General features: G+C 39.2%; 1 protein-coding gene across 3 annotated transcripts in view; it reads right to left on the bottom strand.

Moving 5' to 3' along the window:
* Positions 1 to 10,286: 10,286 nt before the first annotated feature.
* The window catches only part of LOC123758915 (uncharacterized), a 47,073-nt gene continuing 29,526 nt past the window's right edge, over positions 10,287 to 27,833 (bottom strand). For 2 of the 3 annotated variants that reach the window (XM_045743685.2, XM_045743698.2), the window contains 7 exons: positions 26,138 to 26,347; positions 24,841 to 24,989; positions 22,954 to 23,143; positions 22,008 to 22,189; positions 20,389 to 20,533; positions 19,609 to 19,729; positions 10,287 to 17,410 (listed from right to left, as the gene is read on the bottom strand). In XM_045743685.2, coding sequence (XP_045599641.2) covers positions 14,616 to 17,410; positions 19,609 to 19,729; positions 20,389 to 20,533; positions 22,008 to 22,189; positions 22,954 to 23,143; positions 24,841 to 24,989; positions 26,138 to 26,347 — 3,792 coding nt within the window. In that variant the 3' untranslated portion in view covers positions 10,287 to 14,615. The remainder of the gene's footprint in view (positions 17,411 to 19,608; positions 19,730 to 20,388; positions 20,534 to 22,007; positions 22,190 to 22,953; positions 23,144 to 24,840; positions 24,990 to 26,137; positions 26,348 to 27,833) is intronic. The other variant, XM_045743692.2, reaches the window with a different exon arrangement.

Genomic DNA, 27,833 nt, shown 5'->3' with positions numbered 1-27,833 from the left:
CCAAGCCGTTTATGACTGACGTGCTAATTGCCTTTCTCAGTATTAATATTTTTCATATTTTCTCTTAAAATTGTGGACAGAATTGGCTTCAACAGCCCTTCCCTTCAATGTATTCCACTTGCCAACCACTGAACCACTGTACACTGGAAGAGAACTTCCTTACATCTCTCCAATTCAAATACGTGTCCAGGCTCCACTGATTTATTCTTGTCCTACCTCATATTAATTTAATTAGGCTATTTTTGTCCACTTTTTATTCTCCTTTAGGATTTTACATTACTGATCATGTCCCATTTATTATCCAAGGTCTGAGGGGGAAGCAAGTAATTATCCAAAGAAGGCACCAAGCCGGGAAAACTTCTGAAGCGCAATCAGATCTACCAATCAGGTTTGAGGGCAAGTTCTTTCAATCTGTCCTCGTAGTTGAAGCCTCTCAATTCTGGTTCTAATCTAGTTGCAAATCTTTAAACTTTCTCAAGTTTCTTTTTATGCTTCACAAGGTGTGTTCCATGCTGGTGCTGCACACTCAAGTCACGCTCTCACATAGGCGGTGTGTATGGACTTTAATTAAGAGACATTTGGTTTAGATTCTTAAAAGGCATTCTTATGTTTGCTAACTTATCATATGATGTTATCCTGTCTCCATGAGCTTCTGGTGTTAATGTTGGTATTATGTCTTGTAATTGCCCAGCTTCATTACTATTTGGATTGAATTACAAGAGCCAATTATCTACCCATTCTGAAGCTTGTCAAAGTCTCCTTGCAGCACCATATAGTCTTCAATTCTTACCCTCATTAACTTTGCATCATCTGCAAACATTGATTTATATGTGAGCTCACTCTCTGCAAGGTCATTTACACAAATTAGAGAGCAAAGGTCCTAGAACAGCCCTAGCTGTGGAATACCACTTACCACACTTTTCCAGCTTGACATCCTCTCTGATTATGACCCTTTGTTTCTTGTTCATAAGTATTTTCATACCCAGTTCAATACCTTTCCTGTTATCCCCACTTCTCTCTCCATCTTGTGTGTTTATCCCTTTGTGAGAAATTGTATAAATTTTTCTTGCAGTCTAGGAAGATTCAGTCTATTATCCTTCCTTCTCTCCTCTTATTTTGGTAACCCTGTCATAGAATACAGTACAGTTAAGTTTGTTAACCATGATTTTCCCTTTCTGAACCCATTTTGTCCTTTAAAATGTACTCTCCATACGTTTAAAAATAATTTTTCCAGCACCTTTCATGAAATACATATTAATGACACTGGTCTTATAGTTTAGTGCTGCATGTCTAGCCGCTTTCCTGAATAGTTGGAGCTACATTTAGCTTTTTCCAGACTTATGGTAGCTCTCCTGTCTAGGGTAACGTTGAACACTATAGTTAATGGGCAACACATGATCCCTGCAGTTTCCTTCAGCAACTATGGTGATATCTGATCTGGGCCTATTGATTTTGCTACAGCCAGTTCCTACAGGTGTCTTTGCCTCTTCTACATTAACAACAATTCTGTCTACCAATGCTCCTGGTTGTCGTTACCTCTCCTTGAACACCAATCTGATTCCGGTTTGTAGACTTCTTCAAATGGTACTTGGTCACTTTCCCAGACGGTCAGGGATTGAACATTGATCCTGCAAGAGTCAATGAATTGCTGTACTGAACAGTCCAAGCTGTCAAGACCTAGTTAAGTAAGGTAAAGTATGAGTAATACTTCAATTCACTCTTAATTTCAAATACTAGTACTGTATGATATTTAACCCTTACACTGCTACAGCCTGGGCTGTAAATGGTGGTATAATACAATACAATACAATACAATTTTATTTAGGTAAGGTACATACATACAATAAATATTTACAAGGATTGTTTAACTTATAGGTAGAGCTAGTACATACAATGCCTAAAGCCACTATTACGCAAAGCGTTTCGGGCATGATAAACTTAAATGACAAGCTTAATACTAATTGAGCATAATGAGTAGAATGAAAACAAGAAATGAAAACATAGATGAAAAAGCAGCACAAATACAATTATGTCGACAAACAGCGCTCTTTAAAGAAAAAAACAGACATTGGTTGACAATAGAAGGGTAAGGTAGGTTACAGGGAATTTATTAGGTATAGCTTCGCTTTTAACTTAAACTGGTTGAGAGAGGTACAGTCTTTAACATGGTTGGGAAGGTCATTCCACATTCTGGGCCCCTTGATTTGTAGAGCATTTCTAGTTTGATTAAGTCGTACTCTAGGAATATCAAAACTGTATTTATTTCTGGTGTGATGCTCATGGGTTCTGATACAACCTTCTATGAAGCTTTTGAGATCAGGATTGGCATTATAGTTTAGCGTTTTATATATGTATAATACACATGAGAGAATGTGCAGTGACTTAATGTCTAACATATTCAGAGATTTAAGTAGGGGTACCGAGTGATGTCTGGGGCCAGAATTGGATATTGTCCTAATAGCAGCTTTGTGTTGAGTAATTAGAGGACGTAAGTGATTTTGGGTAGTAGAGCCCCAAGCACAAATACCATAGTTGAGATATGGATAGATAAGGGAGTAATAGAGAGTCACCAGGGCAGGGCGTGGTACATAATATCTGATCTTGGAAAGAATGCCCACAGTTTTTGAAACTTTTTTTGATATGTTTAGAATGTGTCCCTGGAAATTAAGCTTGTGGTCAATGAGAATGCCAAGGAATTTGCCATCTAATTTGTTACAAATTTGGGTATTGTTTATTTTGAGATTTATTTGATTAGAGGATTTATTGCCAAACAGAATATAAAAGGTTTTGTCAATGTTAAGGGTGAGTTTGTTGGCAGTTAGCCACAGATGGACTTTATTTAGCTCAGTATTTACTGTGGCATTTAGAGCAAGGGGATCAGGACTGGAGTAAATGAAGGTTGTGTCGTCAGCAAATAGAATTGGTTTGAGGTGTTGGGAGGCATTTGGATGGTCATTAATGTAGATGAGAAAGAGGAGAGGGCCAAGTATGCTGCCCTGGGGAACACCAATGTTGATGGGTAGGGTGGGAGAAATTGTATTATTCACAGAAACATATTGGAGCCTGTCAGTAAGGTAGGATTTGAGGTATTGTAGGGAGTGTCCTCTGACTCCATAATGATGTAATTTAAGAAGGTTTTGGTGGTTGACAGTGTCAAAAGCTTTACGCAGGTCCACAAACAACCCAACAGGGAACTCCTTTTTATCAAGAGCTGTATGAATCGAGTTAAGCATACTAATAAGTGCATCGTTAGTGCTTTTTTTGGGTCTGAAGCCATATTGGCAAGGGCTAAGTATATTGAGTTTGGCTAGGTATGAGTAAAGCTGCTTATAGATTAGTTTTTCAAAAATTTTTGACAAGTTTGGCAGGATAGATATAGGTCTGTAGTTGTTAACATCTGTGAGATTACCACATTTGTGGACAGGCGTTACTCTCGCTTTTTTTAGAATATCTGGGAAGGTTTGGAGTTCAAGTGACTTGTTGAAGAGCAAAGCAATAGCAGGGGCTAAAGATCTGGAGGCTTTTTTGTAAATTAAAGTTGGTATCTCCTCAAGGGCACCAGACTTGGTTTTAAGAGGATTAGCTCATGACCTCAGGGAATACGACGTACTTGACTGCTGTAAACCCTCTCGAAAGTGTAATATGTCTGCTCCCTGGAAAGTACAGAAAATAGACGTCGAAATTGTACCCCTCAAGGTGAAAAAGATTCATCATGAACCGGGACAATTACGGTGTTTGTATGGAAGCATGATATCTCGGTTACCAAGAGGCAACAGTTTACATGTATATTGCGACGGGTCGGTGGCGGAGGATGGCAGGGCAGGGTGTGGTGTCCTAATAAGGGATTATACGGAGTTTGGGACTGTGGACAGGATAATTGAACTCCGGCTTAGTAATTATATATCATCCACACAAGCTGAACTGCAGGCCATTCTGGCGTGTTTGGAGGAAGTACGTCATGACGACAAAAATGTTTTTGTATTTGTCGATAGCCGAGGAGCACTGGAGTCCTTAAACAGTCGAAACCCAGTCTTCATGTCTATAGTGGAGGACTGTAAGAGAAGAATAACTGAGATACAGCTGAAAGGTTATAGTGTGAAATTCATGTGGATTCCATCTCACGTTGGAATAGTGCTCAACGAGGTGGCGGATGACTTGGCCAAACGTGCCACATCAAAACCACAAGTTGACATTGAATGTGAATTCACAATGAGACAAATAAGAAGCAAAATCAGAAATATTCAGGCACAGGCGGGAGTGGAGAGGAGAGAGATAATGTATGAGAGTAGTCAAACCATGCAACACTACATGTATGTGAGTCAAAACACCCATTTCACTTATGGTAAAAGGAGAAATGCTTGGAGTGACTCTGTGTACATGCGGCTCAGGCTTGGGTACAAATATTACTGGGAATATGGGATAGATGTTCATGGTAATGACACGAAGTGTAAACTATGTGGTATGTTAAGGTCTCACACCCTTGCCCATTATATTCTTGATTGTCCGTTGATTAGTGTATATAGAAACACTGAGATAAGGACTGTTCCTGAACAAATAGCCTGGATGTGTCACAACGGAAAGGTTGATGATATTCTTGAGAGATATAAGAATTTTGCACCAAGATTGTAATATTTTGTTGAATTATCTGCAGGTGTCTTGCAAATTGTCTATACAGTATACCTAGGTCATAAAAGTATTTGTGTGTACGTCTGATACCATACTACTTGTGAAGGAGGAAATGTATATGTTTACCTCTCAAAATGTTTGGTAATGTGTTTATTTGTGATGTGTGTCTATGTATATATTAACACGTTGTACTGAATGGGGTGAGAATAGCTTGAGCTACCTCATCCCTTTGTGTGTATTTTACCTCAATAAACTTATTTCAATTTCAATTTCAATTGGTTTTAAGGGAAAGGATTATCTCATTGACGTCAGTGGAATTAATAGGCTTTAGGTACAGAGACTGTGGATAGTTACCTGAAAGATAGTCATTAATGTCTGTACTGGAAGATGGAATATCATTTGCAAGGGATGAACCAATGGAAGAGAAGAACCTATTGAACTCGATAGCAGAATCAGAGGCTGAAAGCTGACCATCGTTATTAGACAGGAGAGTCGGTTTGTTATTTAAAGACTTCTTTGATCCCAATATTTGAGAAATTGTTCTCCAAGTTTGTTTAATGTTGCTCTTTATTTGGGTAAATTTATCTTCGTAGTATTTAGTTTTGGCTCGTCTAATTATCTTAGACAGCAATAATGAGTAATTCTTTGAGAATTCTTTGGAGACAATTCCTAACCTATACTTCTTCTCAAGGTCATGTTTTTTATTAATAGATTTAAGTATTCCCTTTGTAAGCCAGGGATTGTTAAGCCTTTTGGTTGTGACTTGTTTTGTAAGCATAGGACAGTGGGTATTATAAAGGCTAAGAGTTTTTTGAAGAAAAGATTGCACTGCTAGGTTGATGTCCACTATGTTACCTAACTCGGACTCCCAGTTGACATTATCAGCAGCAGTTATAAAATTGTCTATAGCAGTTTCATTGTGTAGTCTAAAACGTATCACTCTTGACTCAAGAGGTGGTTTGCTAATGTTAGTTAAGAGAAATGTGGGGTAATGATCTGTAGTGCTATCGGTGATTATACCTGAAGTAAGCGGAGAGGTTATGTTTGTCCAGATGTGATCGAGCGTCGTGGCAGTGCTATCAGTGATTCTAGTAGGTCTAGTGATTAAGGGTATGAGGAAGCAGGAATTCATACAGTTGAGGAAGCTAACAGCAGTGGGGTGTTCAGGCTCGCAGAGGTCAATATTAAAGTCCCCTGCGATAATTAGGTGGTTTTTGTTCAGTCTGTTATCAAGTATTAGATTTCTAAGGTTTGAGTTGAATTCGGACACATCAGTGTTAGGAATTCTATAAACTGCACCCACAGTCAGGACAGACTCGGCACCCTTGACTCTGAAGCTGGCGAAGATATACTCCCCATAGCAGTCTCTGGTTCTAATTTCTTTTAAGCATGTTAGTTCTTGGTGGTAGTAAAGAGCAGTGCCACCACCTCTCTGAAGTTGACGACAGTTGTGAATTGCTGAGTAGTTAGGCATGTTAAAGAGCTGAGTAGTATCCTCTTTCAACCATGTTTCAGTAAGTATAATAAAAGAGAATTTGTTGTCAATAGCTTCAATCAAGGCACTAACATCATCGAAGTGTTTACCTAGGGATCTAACGTTCAAATTGATTACAGAGATATTGTGATTATGAGTTAATACATTGTTTACATCATGTGCTGCAAAATATCTGCAATTTAGATCATTAAAGTGATAATTGTCATAGATTGTGGATAAGAGGTTAAGTTCAGGGTCTATACTTGTCTGCATAAAAAAAGCTGATTGCAGGAAAAACAAGGGAAGAAAGGCAAATAACAAGGTAGAAATAAGCTATAAAATAGGGAAAAAGATGTACACAATACAGAACAAAGCAAACTCAAAAGGGGCTTACAGGGGTACAATGGAGTAAGGGAGTATGGCTAGGCTAGGCAACCTAGGTAATAAATGAGATTAACGAAAAAACATATAAACATGGACTATACAAAACACAAGATATAGAAATACAAAACAAAAATATAAACAAGACTAATCAATACAAAAACAAATTGAGCAAAAATGAAAAATGAGGTAGATTGCTTACAAGTACTCTCAGGTACACTGTAAGTAACAATTTGCAATTTGAGATGCAGGCAAAGCCAGGGGTACAATGGAGTAAGGGAGCATGGCGAGGCTAGGCAACCTAGGTAATAAATGGAATCAAAGAAAAGTCGAATAATAAGCATAGGCAAATTTAAGCTAATGATTATTAACTATAAATAGTTCAGTTATGACTGTATAATTAATAAGACCTGAAGAACTATTTATGCACTCAATTAAATAATTTCAGTAAATGACTAGTTAAGAGTAAGTTAAAAATTAAGTCAGAAAATGAAACTATGAGACTTAGGAAACCTAACCCCACTAGTTGACAGGGGGTTAATTAAGTTAATTCACTGGGAGTGATAATGAGCTGAGACAGACCACATTGGGAGAGGAAAGCGTTGAGGTTCTCTTCTTTAGTAATTGTGAACATTTTGCCCTCTGCGGTTTTTCTCACCTTTATCAGTCCATCTCTAACGAAGCACTGATGTATCGCATCTGGGTTTTTTTGACGGATTTGACGCAGGCGGTAGAGGAGGTGCTGTCTGTTCCTAGTCAAGCACTCGTTGATGTATAATCCCTTCCGTTAGGCTACAGCTGTCCGGACTAGATTGGATTTCGTGAACTGGGAAGACAGCTTCAGGCGAATTTTCCGTTGGTTTTGACCTGATGGATTCTTTTTGCCTACTCTGTAGGCAGCAATAACGTCAGATTTGTTTAGAATGAGCTGCAATTTGTCTTTTAAGAGATCCAGAGCTATTTCGACACAGTTATCACCTTCATGTTCCACAGGTATATCTTGGGACGACACTATAACAGTCTAGCAGCTTTTGCTGGTCTTGTTCATCCTGGGAGACAGAACGCTGGGCTGAAAATGTACTGATACATGCAGTCATTTTGTTGAGAGCTTCCTCCTGTTTTTTAATGGCTTCATCAGTTTTCAGAAGGTTGCTTTCCTCACGGAGATCATTTAAATCATGCTGTAGTTGGTCTTGGCTTGCCTTGCAGTTTCTAATTTCCTCGCGGAGGAGGGTTATTTCTTGTTGTTGTTGTTGTTGGAGATTAGCGCGGATCGCTAGATTCTCATTTAGAAGACTCAAGATGATAGCATTTTGAGACTCGAGGACTTGGCACAACTTTTTGAACCACTGATTCTCGGCCCAGTTATAGAATTCCGGCGAGGGACCGGAAGCTCGCTTGAGTTGCTTATAGTGGGATGCTAGCATGTCCATAGGAGAGGGTTGAGATGTCTCTGCTCCCTTGCTCAAAGGGGTGGAGGGGAGGGCAGCACCGCTGCCCTGGACCCCAGAGCTTCCAGACGGAGAAACACGAATATTGTTTGAGTTGGCCGGGATGGTTGCCTTGTTAAGGGGTTTGTTGTCCTTCTTTCTCTGCACAGCCCCATGTTTAGGAGACATGATTGGTTAGAATGGACTGGGGGTATATATTGTGAAGAAACTTGCGTCAGGCAGCGCGGTGGCGGCAGCATGCACTGGTACTCACAGCCGTAGAGGAATGTTTTGAAACTTAATTGAGATGGAATGAGTTGATTTTGGTCGGTTACTTTGGTTTTGCTATAACATGCTAGGACTCCATGTACTTAGCTGCCTGTGGGTGGCGGTCTACATCATCTGGCAATAGTATAAGGGCTGATATACAGCTTAGAGTGAGGAGCGTAGCGTGATCACGTTGGTCTCATAGCGTAGCTCGTAAAATACGCTGGGCAACCCGTTCTCGCACTTTCTTAGTCAATATTGACTTATTAAATAAGTGCATATATGACATACTAATTTATTGTGACTATTTTAGTTTACCTTGAAAAGCTTCATAGAAAACACCGACCTTACCCAACCTTCTTAGTATATTAAGATAAGCATCTTATTGCTTCGTAATTACAATTATTACTTAAACTATACCTATAATAGTTTAAGTAATAATTGTAATTACAAAGCAATAAAATGCTTATCTTAACATACTAAGAAGGTTAGGTAAGGTCAGTGTTTTCTATGAAGCTTTTCAAGGTAAACTAAAATAGTCACAATAAATTAGTATGTCACATATGCACGTATTTAATAAGTCAATATTGACTATACGAAAGTGCGAGAACGGGTTGCACTGGGGCTGGGTGAAAATATATTTGAATTATGTGAAAATTAATATTAAATCATAAATCTCAAACTTATTGGCTTCAGCAACGTGAAAGTTTCATCCCAATATTTTCAGAAATGGATTTCAAGACAATTTTTTTAAAAGAAGAACGTTACTTTCATCAATGTCCACAATTTTTTTTCTTTTTGCTGTTTTTTCTTCTTTGTTTATCTGATTTTGTTGTAACCTTTACATCCGAAAGAATGCATACTTTTCCATAACTATGTGAAGAAAGAATTAAATTGGTCAACAAATAAATCAGTCATAACTGGCAATACTTAGAACTATAAATTTTTTTGGCTGATTTTTTCACAGATTTCAAACTCTATTTTTCTTTAGATTATTATAATGATTAGGGCTTTTTGACTAATATAAAGTATACCCTAAATATATCCCCTAAATCATTATAATTATCCCTATGTTTTGTTTTTGGGGGGGGGGTATTTTTTTCTAGACTTCAACACACATTGACCTACAACTTTTACATATTCGAGTACGAATGCCAAACAATGATTATTAAAACATACAAGTAAATTATTGAATTAGAACCTTATACATTGTCGATAACTTCAACTTCAATTACAGTACAGTATCTCTAAAACTAATTTTTCAACATTGAGTCAGCTTGAAAAAATTCAGTTTGACCGATTCTCACCATTTTTACATATAGTGTACGCCGTTGTCTATTCTACAATCCTATTAGAATGGATATTTCATAAACTCTAAACATTTTGAGTTATAAATTTTGTTGTCTGAATTTGGTGCACATTTCAAATGCCATATTGATGATTTTTTTTACAGTAAACTAAACTGAAAATCTATATTCTAAATCTATTAAAATGAAGATCATATACTATTCTCAGAGCATAACATTTAATGAACAATTGGTGGTATTTAATATTTTTGCAGCTGAACTGAAAATCTGAAATTTTCAATATTAAATTTTATAATTATTTTTAATTTTCTTGTTTTTCTAGTTATGTTGATGAACATTTAGATAAAGTTGGAGCGTTTGCCCAGTAGATTATGCACAAAAAATTTAAAATCGTTAGAACAAGTTTGAAAAATTTAACTTATGGTGCCATCGGGCCCTATCGTACATATACACCATGCGCAGTTTAAGGGTTAACCATATGAACTTGAAAGAATGGTTTAAGTCATTAAAGTTAAAATCCAAAGAAAATAAATATTGCATTACAAATCTTGACCCACTTGCAAATACAGATTTCCAATTGATTGACACTACACATACACACCTTATCGCAGCCTGACTCATACGTCATATGTCAGGCTGCGAATAGCCACGTCCACCAGCCTGGTTGACCAGTCCAGCAACGAGGAGGCCTGGTCGACGACCGGGCCGCGGGGTTGCCAAGCCCCAGAATCCCCTCAAGGTAACCTCAAGGTATCATTTGGTACACAAAGAGAAGGTGGTTTACCAAATAATACACAATGCTGATTATTAAATATTTGAATAATTTATTTGCCACATGACAAATTTAGTAGTAGTAATAATAAAACATTCCCTTCACAATCTGAGGACTGATTCCTAAAGTCTATACAGCAGTATTAAATAAAGCCTGAGAAAATAACGAGCATAATATACATAAAACATTCTATAAGATACTCACTGGTCAGTGAACATAAATAAAACACAAAACAAAAGATTATTAAATCACAAAAGAAGTCGATATTACGTCCAACTTCTCTAAATTATTGAATGTGTGACCAACTGACGAGGTCTACCTACTTGCCTATATCCTACTTGTGCCTTACAGGCTCGGGTTCTTTCCCTGCCACTGACCATCTCTAAACTGTGTAGAAAAAGAAAGTACCAGCACTTTTACACACCAGCTTGAGAAAAATACAAAAATGCTTAAATGTGTGAATTTCAGAATACAATAATGTAGGAGGTTATAAATAATGTAGGAAGACCTTTTTTTTACACAAGTTCATTATGAAATATTGCAATATAAGTCTTCAGTTAGAGTTTCATTAAGAAAACACCGAAATTAAAATCTACAACGGCACTCCTCATTACGTTTGTACTTGCATCTTTATTACACCGAGGGGTCTAATTTTTGTTGTATGCTACAATAGTGAGACTGTATGCATGGACATCCATTTGCTAGTCTTCCTGAATGTACAGTCACTTAGCTATAAGCTCATGTCTAGTGTATGTGGTAGTGTGTAGTGGTAGTGTGTAGTGGTAGTGTGCTGTGGTGGTGCTGTGGCGGTGGGTGTGCCGTGGTGGTGGCGGTGGGTGTGCCGTGGTGGTGGCGGTGGGTGTGCCGTGGTGGTGGCGGTGGGTGTGCCGTGGTGGTGGCGGTGGGTGTGCCGTGGTGGTGGCGGTGGGTGTGCCGTGGTGGTGGCGGTGGGTGTGCCGTGGTGGTGGCGGTGGGTGTGCCGTGGCGGTGGGTGTGCCGTGGTGGTGGTGCTGTGGTGGTGGTGCTGTGGTGGTGCTGTGGTGGTGGTGGTGGTGCTGTGGTGGTGGTGCTGTGGTGGTGCTGTGGTGGTGGTGGTGGTGCTGTGGTGGTGGTGCTGTGGTGGTGGTGGTGCTGTGGTGGTGGTGGTGCTGTGGTGGTGGTGGTGCTGTGGTGGTGGTGGTGGTGCTGTGGTGGTGGTGCTGTGGTGGTGGTGGTGCTGTGGTGGTGGTGCTGTGGTGGTGGTGCTGTGGTGGTGGTGTTGTGGTGGTGGTGGTGCTGTGGTGGTGGTGTTGTGGTGGTGGTGGTGCTGTGGTGGTGTATGGTGGTGGTGTATGATGGTGGGTGTGGTGCTGTGTGGTGGTGGTGCTGTGTAGTGGTGTGATAGTGTTTGGTGTTGGAGTGTATGTTTGTGGACATGGGTTGAGGCAATGTGAAGCATTTTTACCAACAAGAGAGTAAACATCAGTCTGCAAAAAGAGAGATTTTAGTGGTAGGGGTAGTGGTGTTTAGAAAGGAGTTTAAAGGAGGGGAGGAGGGGAAAGGAAGGAATCGAAACCTAAAGCCTATGCTGTGCTTGGTTACATAATTTTATTCCCTTCCTTTAAAATTATTTTATTCTTTTTCAAAAGTCATTTCTGAACTAAAGTGCATACTTGCAATAGTTCCCAATATAAACACAGTATAGTTATAGCATGGTGAGAAAAGTTGGTGCACGACGGTGGCAAAATAAATTTAAACGACGTGGACACAGCACAAGTATGAACTCCTACACTCGTTTCACTGCATCAGATATTCTTACAGATTAAACCATTTACTCACCGCTCCATTCCACTGTATCTGCTACCTATATTCTCTTATTGTATGCCAAAATATATTATAAACCCAATACTGTTTCACTGCCTTTTGTACACGTTTAGCTTTGTCAGCAAATACAGTAAAAGGCAAGTCTTCCAGTACAGTCAAGTATCTAAAATCAAACATTATTGGACACTAGGCTCATTGAGTACACACTACTCTTATTCCCCATTCTAGCCAAACTTATGGCTGAGGGTTTAAGTGGTCATTGACAGCCCAATAATATATACTTGACTATTAATTTTCAACATTACATAGAGATGGAGAGAGTTAAAAACCATTGGCATATTATTTTGTACTCGCCAAGCAAAACAATTACAAGTATACATGGAAAGTAATTTGATGAAGGAACATTACTTTTTAAAATGAGTGAAAAAAATTGTTTCAGAATTAATGGTATTTTATGAATATTAATAGAATAGAATATTTTTAATACTTTGTATTTTTGGGGCATTTCTAGATTTTGGATTTTAGTTACATGACAAGTTTCATAATACACAAGTAAAAATATGCTGTACTTTTGAAGTACAGGATAAAAAAAATACATAATTTGTAGCACTCACTCTTTCTATACCTTTGAGAGCTGCATATGAAAATTGTGAGATTTGTCGAGTGTTATAAATTTGGTTACCTGCTCCTTTGAATGCATTCAATGCATCAGAAAAGTTTACGAAGTGGATATATATATTACACACACACATTGGTGTGTGTGTCCCGTGGGACACCACGAACATAGCTTTCATCCTGTAACTACACTTAGGTAATTACACACACAAAGTTAATTTACAGCTCTTATGTGAATTGGTACATTTGAAGACAAATTTTGTTAGCAGTGTTTTGTTGTAAGTAGTAGTCACGGTGCATACATTTTACATCACGAGATCACGTAGGATAAATAGGTGTTCAGAGAAAATATCTGCGAGGGATCCTGCATAAATGCCAATTGCAGGATCAATACACAATGACAATCAGGCCAAGACAGACAATACGGGCAAGCCACACAGTTCACATGTCAAAAAGTGTGCTTCAGTCGGCATTAGACAAGTCTTCCGTTAAATAGATATCTCAAGCAAAAACATATTTTCTTCATTTGGAAGTTTTTAAAAGCCATGAACAATTTTTGAGCAGCAAACTTCCTGAATAAAAAAGTAAATGTTGTGTCAAGAGTACTGTCACTCATTCCTCAAACACTAGAGCTAACATCATATATTGCACTACGCATTTAGCACCTTAACAAATGTTACTCCAAGATCTAGCAGTATTTATTTCTCTGTACACCAAAACATAAAAATATTCCTATCTGATACTACAGAGTCAAAACAAATCTGCCATGAAAGTTTACGTAAACAAATCCATCACGAAAGTTTACGTACTGTAGTATTGAACGGGGAAGTCATCTAGTTTTCAAGTTCTAAATTACTACTATGGTTCTATAAAAATATATCCTGCATATTAGGAAATCACAAAAAGTTTTAACAACTACAATATATATGTACAGTACTGTATATACAAAACATAAAATATAATTACAAAAATAGTGAAACTCAAAATCAACAATGCCCATACCTTAATATAAATCTGAATTCCACATGTGAAATGCTGAGTAATGATGGATAAGCAGAGTGATGGCTTTAAGGAATTGTCGAGAGATGGAGCTGCAAGACCTACCAAGAATTTGAAAAAGTATCATATGAATGCCATGAAGCCCATGGCATGATTAAGGAGAAAATGAATGCCATGAAATTTAAGCGGTATAATAGTAAAGGAGGAAGTGACCATGACGGATGATACAAGTGATGAAACTTAGCAGTAATGAATATGAAAAGGGAGTGCGAGAGCAGAAGAGATATGGAAGATGTAAGTATTAACAAGTGAACTCTAAAGAAAAACTTGCAATGATTGCAAAGTAATATACTCATTACTCGTAATGATTGCAAAGTAACATACTCATTACTCGTAATGATTGCAAAGTAACATACTCATTACTCGTAGATAATGAAGCATTAAAATTGAACTGGAGATCCTAATATCTGTAATGTACTTCTTTTGCCATGGGAGGTCCTCCTCCTTTTGGCGAGTACATTTCCCAATTTTGGTATGGGGAGTGCATTCCCAACTTGAAGGGCGCCAACTAAGAGGTGTATGTTTTATATCATATTAGTTATCTAATAATTTACATCAATGAATCTGCTACTTGACCTAAGAAATGAGAAATGATGACTGGTTAATCAAAAGTAATCAGATAAGAAATGCAAACATTTTAATGACATTAAGTCGAGTAATGGTGATGCCAGTATCAGCCAAGGGGCACATATGACAGGTATTATTATTCCCATACTTATTAATGCACTTGGGTCATTATAATGAATAATGATAAATTATATACAATATTTATTGCATCAGTTTATATATCCATCTCCAATTAATGAAGTGCCTCTTGAAAATAACTGGCAAACTTTCATCGGCTCTCGACACACGCCAAGAGATGCTTTCCAAAAAGATTTCTATTCGCAAGTCCTTTCCTCAATGCTGCCCTCAGCAGGTACATAAGACTTGTAAGACACACTGACTGTGGGAGATGAAAAAAACTTTGTCGATTTTTCCACAAGAGGACACATGGGACGAGGCGGTACCGCCTGACTGATCCTCCGTAAGTGAGAAATTTCCTTCACCTTGACCGAGGGTACTGGTTTCTTTACCGACATGCTGACAATCCCATTCCCAAGAGACAATTTTTTATGAGGATCGTCTGATGAGGATCCATTGAAATCTTCCAATTTTATACTTGTAGACTGATCCTTATCTTCACATGTAATAGATAATCTTGGCTTTAGAAATTGACCTCCTTCAAAAGACCCATCAGGCTGCAGTTGCCTTTCTTCATTCAGAGAATGATCAGTGTCATTACCTTTCCACTTTGCTCGGGCTACTGTCCTTTCTTGAGCATTAGGCACTAATCGTTGGTGATCCTGCTGATCACCATTCTTTCTAACTGCACTTAGAGTTACATCTCTTCCCTCACAGCCCATGCCACTAATGCTCTCATAGTTTCCCTTGCACCGAGCTACAGTTCTTCCATGGTTGCGACCAGAAATATCATCAGGCAAGTGTACATTTTGATTGTGTTCTTTGTCGTCGCCAGCGACTATAATCCGACCTCTTTTCTCACAAATATTTGTTATTAGGCTATCTTTATCCCCATCAAAATCATTAAAGGTAGAATAAAATCTATTAGTTCTACGTAAAATTGATTCTATTCTGCCCCTTTTGGATAAACCCGATAGTTTGATCTTTCGTAATTTTGATGTATTGCTTTCAGAACATATCTCGGAATCCTCAATTGAGCTGGATTTTTCAGTCTTCCGCCGAGATATATTCACATGGTAGCCCGATGATCGACTCTCGTGGGCATTGGCAGGACTGGATTCTCTTTGAGCATACACAGAGGAATTTGAGGATTTAACCTGATGTGGTGCAGTGTGCATTCCTGTGAAGCTCAGATCGAGACAAAGGCCAGAGTCATCTCCACCTGGCTTACTATTACCATCTTTTTCAGATCTGTTAGGGAAAGCTTTCGAGCAGACATCCCTGCATGAGCAATGTGTAGGCTGCTGCTCAAAATTTTCCCCAAGACAAGAACAAAATATCTTGACACATGTTTCAGGGGACTTGCAAATATGAAGCTTCGATGAATCAATCAAATTTATTTCCTTATTAATAATAGCACTGGAATTGGTAATAACAGATTCTCTAGAAATGTTGCACGAATCACTCTCACCATATTTATTTTTGTTATTAGAAATAATAGTCTTTGAGTCGTCTAATAATTTTCCAGAATTTAACGAAGTAAAAAATTTCATATCCCTTAATCTAATGCCATGCGAATAATTTGTATCAACGCCAACATAATTCTGGCATGAGATCGAACCAACAGTATAAGGCTTCTTATGTTTATTGTCAATGATCCTATTTACACCATGGTCAGAATATCTATCCGAATCATGAAGGCCAGAACTGTGATGCACACCGAGATCGAGACTCACGTCATCACCCTCATCCTTGGGAACATCGCTTTTCACGTCGTCATTCATTATTACCTGAAGACACTGCTCTACCAGCTGGTCTCCAAGAGTGGGTTTGAAGCTATCAATCTCTGTTTGCCTACAATGAGATTCCACTATGTCCTCAAGTAGTCGAGTCAAGACAACCACTGGCTCCTCATATATTCCATTAGATATACCCAAAGTGTTACTACCTTCCTCAAAAAATTCATTCTGATTTTGTTTTTTCAAAGAAGTGTCTTCTTTATTATTAAGATGTCTCTTCAAAAATACATTATCCCTAAATTTAACAAGATTATCACAGTCCAAGGTGTTCTGTTCATTATACTCTGGTGCAGATGTTTTCTTACTTATTTTTCCATAAGTAATGAGATGTTTTGGCGAGGCAACACAAGAATGATTATCAAGTTTTTCTACAGTTTCAGATTCACTTTCTAAGTCCATGGAATCTTCACACTTTATATTACAACACTGCATGTCCACGAGTGGGTCACTTTCTCCAGAGAGCACATTCTTTAGAGCAGTTTCTCCTAATTCTCCATCTTGCTGACTTCCTACCGCAGATAATGTAACATTATCTGTAAGTGACTTGTGGCTAGGAACTATTCCTTCTACAATACTTTTGCAACATTGGATGTCTTCTTTATTACTTGTCACACTGTTTGCTCTCAAACCAGATAATTCGTTTCTTTGATCATGATTTACATTCGAGTTTAAAGACTTCTCACGTTCTATTTCACAATCAGTTTGTTTATGTTTACACGTTACGTCTGCATTTTCAGCATCACCACACTGAACATGATCAACATTAAATTCATTTACAGTACACGTGTCAGAATCTAAAAAATGTGCGTTTCTCATTTGGTTATCTAAGCTATTCTGTACCGCAGCAGACGCCAAGTCGTGTAATGCTTTTAGAGCCAACTGATGACAGTCTTCTACCTGGGATGATATCCCCATACTAAGCAACACAGGAACAAGAGCCTGCTGATGAGTCTCTATATGCTTCTTGAGTGCATAAGAATTTGTTGTTGGTTTGATACAAAGAGGACAGTAGAGCAGACCTTGGCCAGTGTGTTTACGCATGTGATAGTTGAGTTTCTGCCGTTTTGAGAAAGATGCACCACACAAGTGGCACATGCAACGCTCGGCTCCTGTGTGAACTCGAATGTGACTGTTGCAAGCTGATTTGTCACCAAAACTTTTGCTGCAGAAAGTACACTTGTAGGGTTTTTCACCTGCAAATAAAAAGGTAAATATTGAAAAATGTTATTACTTATAAATAATACAATGATACAGTAATTCTATTTAATTTCCTACAATATCAAAGACAAAAAGATGGAAAACAAATAACTTAGGCCAAAGAATTCTTCTATATTTCCGATTCTAATAACTATCGTACCAATAAGACTAAAATTCCCATTTCCACCCTTCTAATCACCTCTTATAATGTAATTTTTTTGGGGAAGAGGATGGGAGGGCACATTTAACCATATAAATTCCTCAAATTACACACTATTGAATACTCGAGAAAAAAAACAACAGCGGTGAATATAATGAAACGCCAGTTTTTGGGCAAGCCCCAGAGGCTTCCTGAAGCTATTTGAACTGATTGTCATACTACCAAGTGACATCAGCTGCAGAGTTCTTTCATGCCTACCAGGGACCCCGAGCCTAAACCTGCCCCCCACCCCCCTCACAGTGGAGCAGAGAGCTATGGCCTATGATCACTTTACATTTAAAACGATATCATCAGCACCAGGGAAGGCGCCCAGAGAGATGAATCAAAACAAACCACAGCCAGGTTTAAAATGCACCCAAAGCCCCAAAATGCCAAAAGAACGCCTACAAAAATAAAAGAAACTACAAAACTTCGTGAAAACTAGCCATCCGCTAGTTAACTCCACCTCCCCCACCCCCCTAAGGGAAGGAGGGAGCTGGGCCAGACCGTATGGGCCAACCAGCTTCAGTTCATTACCGAGAAACACACCGCCGACCTGGAGAAGGGAGGGTGTCAGGGAGCCACTAGGGCTCGTGCAGAAACTGGTGTTTCATTACATTCAATGCTGGTTTTCTGTGAGGAACCCCATCAGCTCCCTAAAGTTAACTACCCACAGAGGACAAAGGGAAAACTTACCAGGGAGACGGGAGCACCGCAGGCATCAATGCAAAGTCAAGACCAAAGGCTGCGACAGACGCCCCCAATGCAACAAGGCCGCAGAGGAGCTGAAACGTTCACAAGATACCGAGCGGCCAGGACCCCAGTTAGACCTCCAAAACCCTTGTGCCTGAACATCTGCCCAAGACATTACCAAAAATGTCTGATAAGGCAGCATACTTGCAATCGTGAGCACGAGGATAGACCGCAGGCCGGCTAGCTTTAATGACACTGCAGACAACCTGAGAAACAAGCTCTGGAACAGGGAACCTGAGAAACTTGATAAACCCACAACATGTCCACGGAAACAGAACTAGTGGCTTGAAGGTAATGGCGTAAAGCCACCACCAAACAGGGCACTTAATGCACCCCTGGCCGAACCAACCAAAGGGTCCCTCCGAAAGCCCCCGTCTCATTCTCTGCCAGAAAAGGAGCAGGCTGCAAAGGAACGAAACCACCCCCCAGGACCAAAGGAACAAAAACCCCGGTGCCAGGAGAGCATGAAGCTCACTCACCCAACACCTGGAAGCCAAGGAAATCAATAACCAAGCATCAATAACCCATGTACCCCTCCGGAAGCACGCTGTCTCATTCTTCACCAGAAAAGAAGGAGACTGCTGCAAGCAAACAAAACGTCCACCAGGACCAAAAGAGCAGAAGCCTCTGTGCCGGAGGAAAGCATTACGCTCCCCGACCCGAGCCCAAGAGGCCAAAGTCAACAAAAACAACCCTTGTTATTCTCAACAAAATGTTGCTGTCTCATTATCTTGAGGTTATCTTGAGATGATTTCGTTTTTTTTTTCCTTTCTTTCTTTTTTAGTGTCCTGCGGCCCGGTCCTCGACCAGGCCTCCACCCCCAGAAAGCAGCCTGTGACAGCCGACTAACACCCAGGTACCTATTTTACTGCTAGGTAACAGGGGCATAGGGTGAAAGAAACATTGCCCATTGTTTCTCGCCGGCGTCCGGGATCGAACCCGGGACCACAGGATCACAAGTCCTGTGTGCTGTCCGCTCGGCCGACCTGCTCCCATTATCTTCTAGTGTGAGGTTTGGTCAACAAGGTAGAAATAGCCTAAGCTACTCTATCCTTTTGAGATGTATTTTATTACCTCAATAAACTTAATTGAACTTTAACTTGAACTCCCTATTACAATAACATGAATATTGTGAATAACATTCTACAATGAGACACCATCAGAAAAGGCAGGAAATTGAAGACATTCTTAATAACAGAACCATAATTAAGGCAGCAATCAATTATATCATTCATTCCTCACCTGTGTGGATACGGATGTGTCTTTTGAGATTAGAGTTTTGAGTGAAGGTCTTGGAGCAATATGGACAAGGAAGTTTGGGTCCATTGTGTATCAACAGATGTTCCCGTAGTGAATCGCGTCGCTGTAAATGATGGAAGGAACTTCAGTATTATTTTATTCATATTTAAGTAATTTTATAATAGTCATATTTAAAAAATTATTAAATAATATTATATTATTCATATTTAAGTAATTTTATAATAGTCATATTTAAAAAATTATTAAATAATATTATATTATTCATATTTAAGTAATACTTCACATAACACCAATAACAACTAAAAAGTACCAACATTAAGAAAATATATGGAAAGTTAAGAAAAAAAAAAAAAAACTAGCATCATCACACATTCATGGTCTTTAAAAAAATAATAATAAAAAGGGACACCCACCCAGATTTATGAATTAATATTGCAGATGGCTTCAGAGTCTCCAATACTTACTAAGATGTTAAAACGGTCCATTAGCAAAATGTTTATATAGTACCAAAGTTCACCTTCAAGGCATAGAAGAGGAATGAATGAAATTATGAGTAGAAAGTACTACACCAGCATGACTATGAAACACATGGAGGGGATATGAAGACAGCGCCCAACCACTTGGACTGTCGGAAGATCAAACACTGACCTGCAAGAACCTAGGCCATCACTGCACTGACCAGTCCAAGTGGTTGGGCTGACCTTGAAGAGAACGCATCAGAGATACGGGCAGATAGATCACTAAAACAAAAGTGCCACTTACAAGGAAAGATTTGTTGCACACTGCACAGTTCATCTTGTGCTCTTGCCTGTGAATGTTCAAATCTTCAACCGTTTCAAAGTACATTGTGCACTCGCTACAGTGAGGTGCATTTCTGTCACGGTGTACTGATCGGTAATGCCGAACTCTAGAAAAGAAAGCAGGGATGTGATTGGAAGAAATTACCATGAATGAGAAGGAAAATATTTAACACCAAGTCCATCACTAAAACTTTTAGCAAACACTTGCGCTGAACAACAAAAAGACCAATAACTACATCAACACTTCAAATGGACACATCTGTAGATCCTTGAGAAAATCAGTGTGCTGGCTATCTTAAATAAAAAATATTAACTTACAAATACAAAAAATACATAAAACAAATTAACCTTTTCATTTATAAACTAGATGTGTTTTAATCATAGCCAATAAAGCAAGGTATTCGTAGTCCTTATGCCAGGCATCTCTGGCAATGCAAATAACATTATAAACTTTCTAAACGCACAATACAGTACATTAAGTTATAAAATGGCTGAAATCAAACTCTTGAGCCTATAATGTCATTCATAAAAACAACTGATATACGTGAGGAGTCTCACTCTTCACTTGAAAAAATCCACTAAATCATCCATCCATAGCCATTGTCTCTTGAGCTAGGCCACCTGCCTGGCAGCAACAAGAAACTGGATCTCAGGTTCAGGCCTCTGTGCCAAGTCTTATTCACAGGAAGAAGAAGATGGACTGACACAGTGAGAGTGAGAAATCCGAGGACAAGTTAAATCCAAGGCCTAGTGTGAACTGTGCAGAGCAAGTACAGAATATGTCAAAGCTGCAATCAGTTTAACAGCAAATTATTATTATTATTATTTTTTGTGGTAACTGATGAGAAACACTCAACACCTGGCTGTACAAAGTGGTGGGGAACAGCTGTTGATGGACTGCCAGTGTGTGTGACTGTGCTGGCTCCATATGCTGAAGTCCACTGTATGGATGCTTGGCCACCCCATAAAAGCAGGAGACAAGGCAGATTACCTCCCTCCAGACACAAGAGGACAACCAGAGCACATTACACTAACATTAAACGACACACTCATTAACCCTTACACATTAAATATCATGAATGAAAGCTCTTAGCAATGAAAGTAGCAAACAATAATTCATTTCAATAAATGATTATTACTCCACATGACCCAAGTTTACTGACCAATGAATGGAACAAATTATGGCATAGCATAACAGATGTGGGATTGCTGAACTACTTATTGCAAAAGTTAGACATACATGAGTATAAATCAATAATTTTCTCATAAATCACAAATTAAACTTTAAAATCTAAATCCAAATTATACCATATATAATGATAATCTCTATATGCTATGCTGTTATTGTGACTATCTTTTCAGCCATTTTTGCACTGTACTGTAAGTTTATGAAAAATAACCCAATCTAAAACTTACAACCATTTATAAGATTTGACAAGTAGAAGCTACTTCACATAGGCTAATAGGCATTCTGCAGGTTCCTTTATTCGTCTGCTCCCTATTAGGCAGTAATATTGACTGTAAAACAGAGGTAAATGACACGTATTGTATACACAGCTGCTCATCATGCATAATACTGACCTACGACTGCTAGACGAGAAGGTCAAGTTGCAGAGTGTGCAGTGGAAGACTCGTCTCTCTGGATTTGCGTGCACGTGATTTATGTGCTTTTCCAAACGGGATTTGGCACAGTATTCTCTCTCACATTCTCCGCATTTATACCGGCGCTTAGGTGGTGGAGCCGGTTTACTTTCATGGCATGCCTGTAATAAATTAAAAACATTGTACTATGAATATTTTTATACGGCAACCAAGATGCAACACACATAGCAGTTGGGCATTACAAATGTTAAAACATTATCGGCATACTTATTTCTACTACAATGGTTTACACCATTGGCTCGCAAACAAGTATCCTGGGTTTAATCCTCTAGCAGGAATGAAATGATTTGGCATATTTCCCTTCAACCAATTCCCCTGTTCACCAAGCAGTAAAACAGGTACCCAATATGACTTGAAAGGTTATCTCTGTTTGATAACACGAGTCCTTACACCTAGGCCTGAATCACAATGATTATGCCTAAGCTCTTCTTGAGAACTGTCTAAAGGGCCAAAAGCCATTTAAATGATTCTACTAGCTACCCCCGCTTCACAGGTAATGCACTCACAAGATAAGGTAAGTATGAGGAAAAAGCATCAAGCCAGTGTGACTATATATCATTTGAAAGGGACATGAGGACAAGGCACTAGAATACGTAATGGCTTGGAGGAATGTTATCTAGCCATTCAGTTGATCACTGTACTGACTAGCCTAAGTGCCACAGTCTGTGACGGAAGAGGTGTGAAAGTAATCGCTATTGCAGAGGAAATCTTAAACAACTCTTGTCATACACTGGTGTACTTTTATATCTTCTCTGGACTATTGTCTCCCTTACCCATTAAAATTGGGAAATAGATAATACTAAATTATGAAAATAATAATATTCAAAAATATACTTTTCAAACAGATAATGTGAAAACCACTAACCTTGATATGACGAGTCAAAAGGTAGAAATACTTGAAGGATGAGGTGCAAATATTGCATTTATGAAGTAATAACTCTGGGTGTCTGGCCTTGAAGTGAACCTTGAGTGCAGTACGTGACCTGAACTCAATGTCACACTTGGGGCATCTTTGAACTTCATGTCCTGGGAACTTGATTCCTGGATGGCTTCTACTGCAGGGGAAAATATGAAGAGACTGTAACAATTATGCCACCAGACTAGTATCAGAGTTGAGGGGTATGAGCTACGACGAGAGACTATGGGAACCAAACCCCACATCGCTGGAAGATAGAGTTAGGGGGGATATGATCACCACATACAAGATTCTGAGGGGAATTGATAGGGTTGATAAAGACAGTTCAATTTACATTGGGGGCACACGCACTTTTTAGTAACATAGTAGTTAACAAATAGAATACATTAGGAAGTGATGTGGTGGAGGCAGACTCCGTACACAATTTAAAATGTAGATATGATGGAGCCTAATAGGCTCAGGAATCTGTACACTGGTTGGTTGACAGTTGAGAGGCAGGACCAAAGTGCCGAAGCTCAACCCCCCACAAGCACAACTAGGCAAGTACCTGACATGCTATATTTCTCACAACATTAATCTTTTCATTATGTTTCTTGAAAGTTGTAGATGGTTGCAACAACTACTTCCTTCAGTGAAATGCACTAAAGAAAGTTGTTGTTAAAGCCAATTCTATTCACAAACTTTAAAAAATAAATATAAATTTGAATGTTGCGAGAGATAATTGGCGCACCAGGAACAAGAAGCCAGGAGGCAGGTCATAAAAGAGCTACACCTCACCCCCACCACTAACCCCCCCCCCCTCCTCCCTTGTAGTCACTGATAGGTCAGCATTCCTCTATGTGGGAGAGAGTTGACAAACATGCACAGTACATTTCATTTCAAGAAACTCAAAATGATCATAATTAATTTTTTCACAGCTCAGAAAGAATTACTTTACAGTTCTTTTCTTATACAAGAGAGATGTAAAGAACTTTAAAGTTCAGAGTAATCTTTCTTGAAGTTAAAGTTCCTCATTTAAGGCCTCTATATAATCTCAGCTGTACTTAAAGACATGCATAATCTCCACTTTTGGGGACAGAAAGCATTTACCAAGGCTTATCCAGGTCCCCTTAGGCCAACTACCAACCTTTCCCCGGATGCAACCCACAACAGTTGCTTAATTCCCAAGCACCTATTTACCGATAGGTAAACACAGACATCAGGTAAAAGGAAACATGTCCCACAATTTCTTTCCTGCCCAGGGACTAAGCCCGGGTCATTCGACTGCGAGTTGAGGACACGGACCATCATGCTACAAGACCCACATCTTCAACGCTCTGGTAAGATGTGGATGGATGCTTTGATGGATGCTAGTTGCTCCACCATCTTATAGGAAGAATACAAATCTCTTACACTCATTGCCCTACATACAATACAAGATGCCAAAGGGATTGTATTTTACATTTTATTTATTGTACAACAACATAAAAGGAAACTGCAAAAAGCCTATTGGCCCATGTGAGACAACTCATATTTATATCCACCCAAACTCACTTGCTCATACAACATGTCTACCTGTGCTTAAAACAGTCCAGTGGTCCCATGTCAATCATACAGTAAATGTTAACTGATAATTGAGTCCATAAATCAAAAACCCAATTCCTAACCAAATTTTTCCCAGGTGTTTTTTCCAAATCTAAACTTATCCAACATATTTATGTAGGTATAAGAATAATAATGGGTTGTGTACAAATTTGATAGATTATATGGTACATTCTTACAAAGTCACTAATACGCATAGTATTTCAGATTGGCTTCTTACCATTTTACTATTGGAAAAACAAAATCATCATCTACCTGAAGTGCCTGAGCAGCGAAGGACGACTCCTGACTAGTGCCGGGCAGTTTGGACAGCGGTGGTACTGGTCGAGTTCCTCAGCATGAGCTAGCGAGATGTGCTTGTACAGGGCTGCTTGTGATGCTAGTCCTTGCCCACAGTGACGGCACTGTTAACCAGTTTATTGTGGTGAGTTTAAATGAACGCAAAAGAAATGATTTTGAGACAGCCTCTGAACTATTCTATGAATGTGGGAATATGCTAAATATGAATGTGGGAATATGCCAAATGCCGTTGACATTAGAAATGTACTGTACAGTATGGATACAATGTATTTGGAAAACTGCCTAATAAGCAATTACACTAATGTACTTAACTGATTTTATCTAAGGAAGGATTACATAAAAAAAAAATAAAAGACGACGATGATTCCATCATCACTAGAAACGTTTCACAACCTGTGAAGCTACCACTCTCCAGCTTCATTACTTATACTGTATAATCCTGCACATGACAAAGCAGCAGTAGGTAGACCAAGTACTGCATATCTGAAGACCCTGCTCCCAATCCTACATCACTAAAGTCATTAATATACAACAAATAATGGTGTGAAGTACATCCTCTTCCTCCTCCATCCCTCCCCCATTTCTATTAACAATTTTACTATCACATTTCACATTACACTAATCAGATTCCTTTAATTAACATTTGAGATAAATACCTTGATACCGAATCATCACTGTTTGGGGGGAGGGGGGAAAACCAATTAAAAGGGGTATGCATGCACTGTATGTAATCAAAGTAGTACGGACATTTGAAGGCATCTGACATGCACCACACCACAACCACCTAGCTGAACTAAAACTCAGCAGTGCAGACTGGCCTTGGGGAAGTCAGCAAGAAAAATTAAAAGAAGTTACGCTAATAAGAGACTTTGTTGCTAGTCTTCATGAACGGACTTTGAGAACTACACGTGTTTTGATCATAGCACATCAATGATGCACCTCTACATTGGCATATCTTGTGAAAGTGAATATAGGTATAAATAGCTAGGCATCAAATACAAAATTAGCGAATGTTGTACAGGTATGCTGTAAGATAAGGTTAGGCAAGTTATCAGGAAAATGTGCCAAGCCAGTATGACAAAAAGCACTTTTGAAGACATATGGGGGACAAAAATCTGGGATAGGAGGGAGCGAAGGAATGGTTCCCAACCACTTAAGACTTTTAGGGATTAAGCTTCGACCAGCAAGAGGCGAGGCCTTCACTTTACCCACAAGTCAATGTGGTCTGCTGTAATTATAAAGCAAGTCTCACCTTTCTAAGGAGTTCTGGCTGTTGGATGCTATGTTCACCATGGGTTCGAATAAGGTGTCGTTTCAAAGTTGCTTTAGACTGACCAATGGCTCCACACAGGTAACAAGTGTAGCATGTCCCCAAGGCAATCCGATGCTTTTTGCTCAGGTGAGCTCGAAGTGAGGCAGTGGTAGAGTACTTTTTCTTGCACATTCGACACTCCAGCATATCCTGTTAAAGGAATAAAGTATTTTGGCTATTTTAAAATGAAGCTTAACCCCTGGGCTGCACAACTGTTAACAGCCGACATCCCAATGGTGCTCAAGAAAAAATTTGCACCTCCAGAAGCACAAAATCAAAATAAAAAGTCTCTTACCTCTTGTGGTTTAGCTGTAGTGACCCGGAGAAGTTGTGTTTTTTTGGGGTAAAAACCAGGTGAGGTGCCGCAAGGGAATAACTTTGTTGATTTATTTTCATGGTTTCTCACTTTATTTATTTGGTTTTTCATATTAACAGGTTGCATTTGTGTGCCAAAGGTAATCTTAATTATGTATAACTTTGAAAATATAAGTATATATGGAGATATGAGTATAGATACAGACACCATGTACTTGTTCATACTAAAATATATATATACAAGCCTACATCTTAAAATTGCATATAGTACATATTTTGTCTCAAATATATATATGATAATCACTCATTTACTGTTGCTAAAAGTTTAGCGTCTCCTCTATGGCTGCCCTAAACGTTCCGACACTGGATGGTAATGCTGCCAAACAATGGCCCTCATTTTCTTATTAAGGCTCTAGATGGAAAGTGAGGGACTCGGTTTTTTTTTTTTTTTCCCCCCAAGATGGGGGATGGTCATTGGAGGCTTGAGGAAGCAAATGTGAGCCCTGTGTATGTTCAGGACTATTTTAAATATTTTAAATCTGCAAATCATATACAGTGCATATGATTTACATCCTCCAAGTGTTGAAGCAGATTTTTTCTTAACCACCGTGCTGCGCAGCCTTAAAATATGACATTCCCCCTGTGCGCCAAAAATAAATTCTCTGCTAAAAAATTTTTTTCTCTTCTTGTACTGTATTGTTAAAATGCAGTCTCTCTGATCACAAGAAACTAAAAAAAAAAAAACAGCGATGAATGTAATGAAACACCATTTTCTGGGCGTGACCCGGAGGCTTCCCGGGGGTATCCAGGCCGATATGAATGTATTAGACCCTGGCATCAGTCAATGCACATGGAGTTCTAGGCCTACCGGAGACCACGAGCCAGAACCTGGCCCCCCTCAGGTAGGCACGAGGAGCAATGGCTTATAGAAATCCCTGTGTGGTTGGAAGCATTCTATGTCTGCCATTGACCGGGTCAGGCACCCAGAAAGGTAAGCACCCCAAAACAAACCCCTATTCTGGTTAAAATATTGCTGAGAGCCGAACCAGTGGACAAAACTCCTCAAATGAAAACGAGCAAATGAGCATACGAGCATAACTTGACTACGTCACCGGGCCACTGTCTGTGCAACCCCCCCTTCCCCTTCCTGGGAAAGGGGGAGTGCCAGACCCCGTGCTGGCTATCCACACCCCAGTTCGGAGGCTGGATGTCAAAAACTGTGAAAAAACACCGACTGGAGGGAAGAAGGGAAGGAGGGAGAGAGGGATGCTGGGGAGCCACTGGGTCTCACCCAGAAAATGGCGTTTCATTACATTCAACG

The sequence above is a fragment of the Procambarus clarkii genome, chromosome 22 (genome assembly GCF_040958095.1).
Source record: "Procambarus clarkii isolate CNS0578487 chromosome 22, FALCON_Pclarkii_2.0, whole genome shotgun sequence".
Classification (NCBI taxonomy): domain Eukaryota; kingdom Metazoa; phylum Arthropoda; class Malacostraca; order Decapoda; family Cambaridae; genus Procambarus; species Procambarus clarkii.
This window is presented reverse-complemented; position numbering and strand designations above follow the sequence as displayed.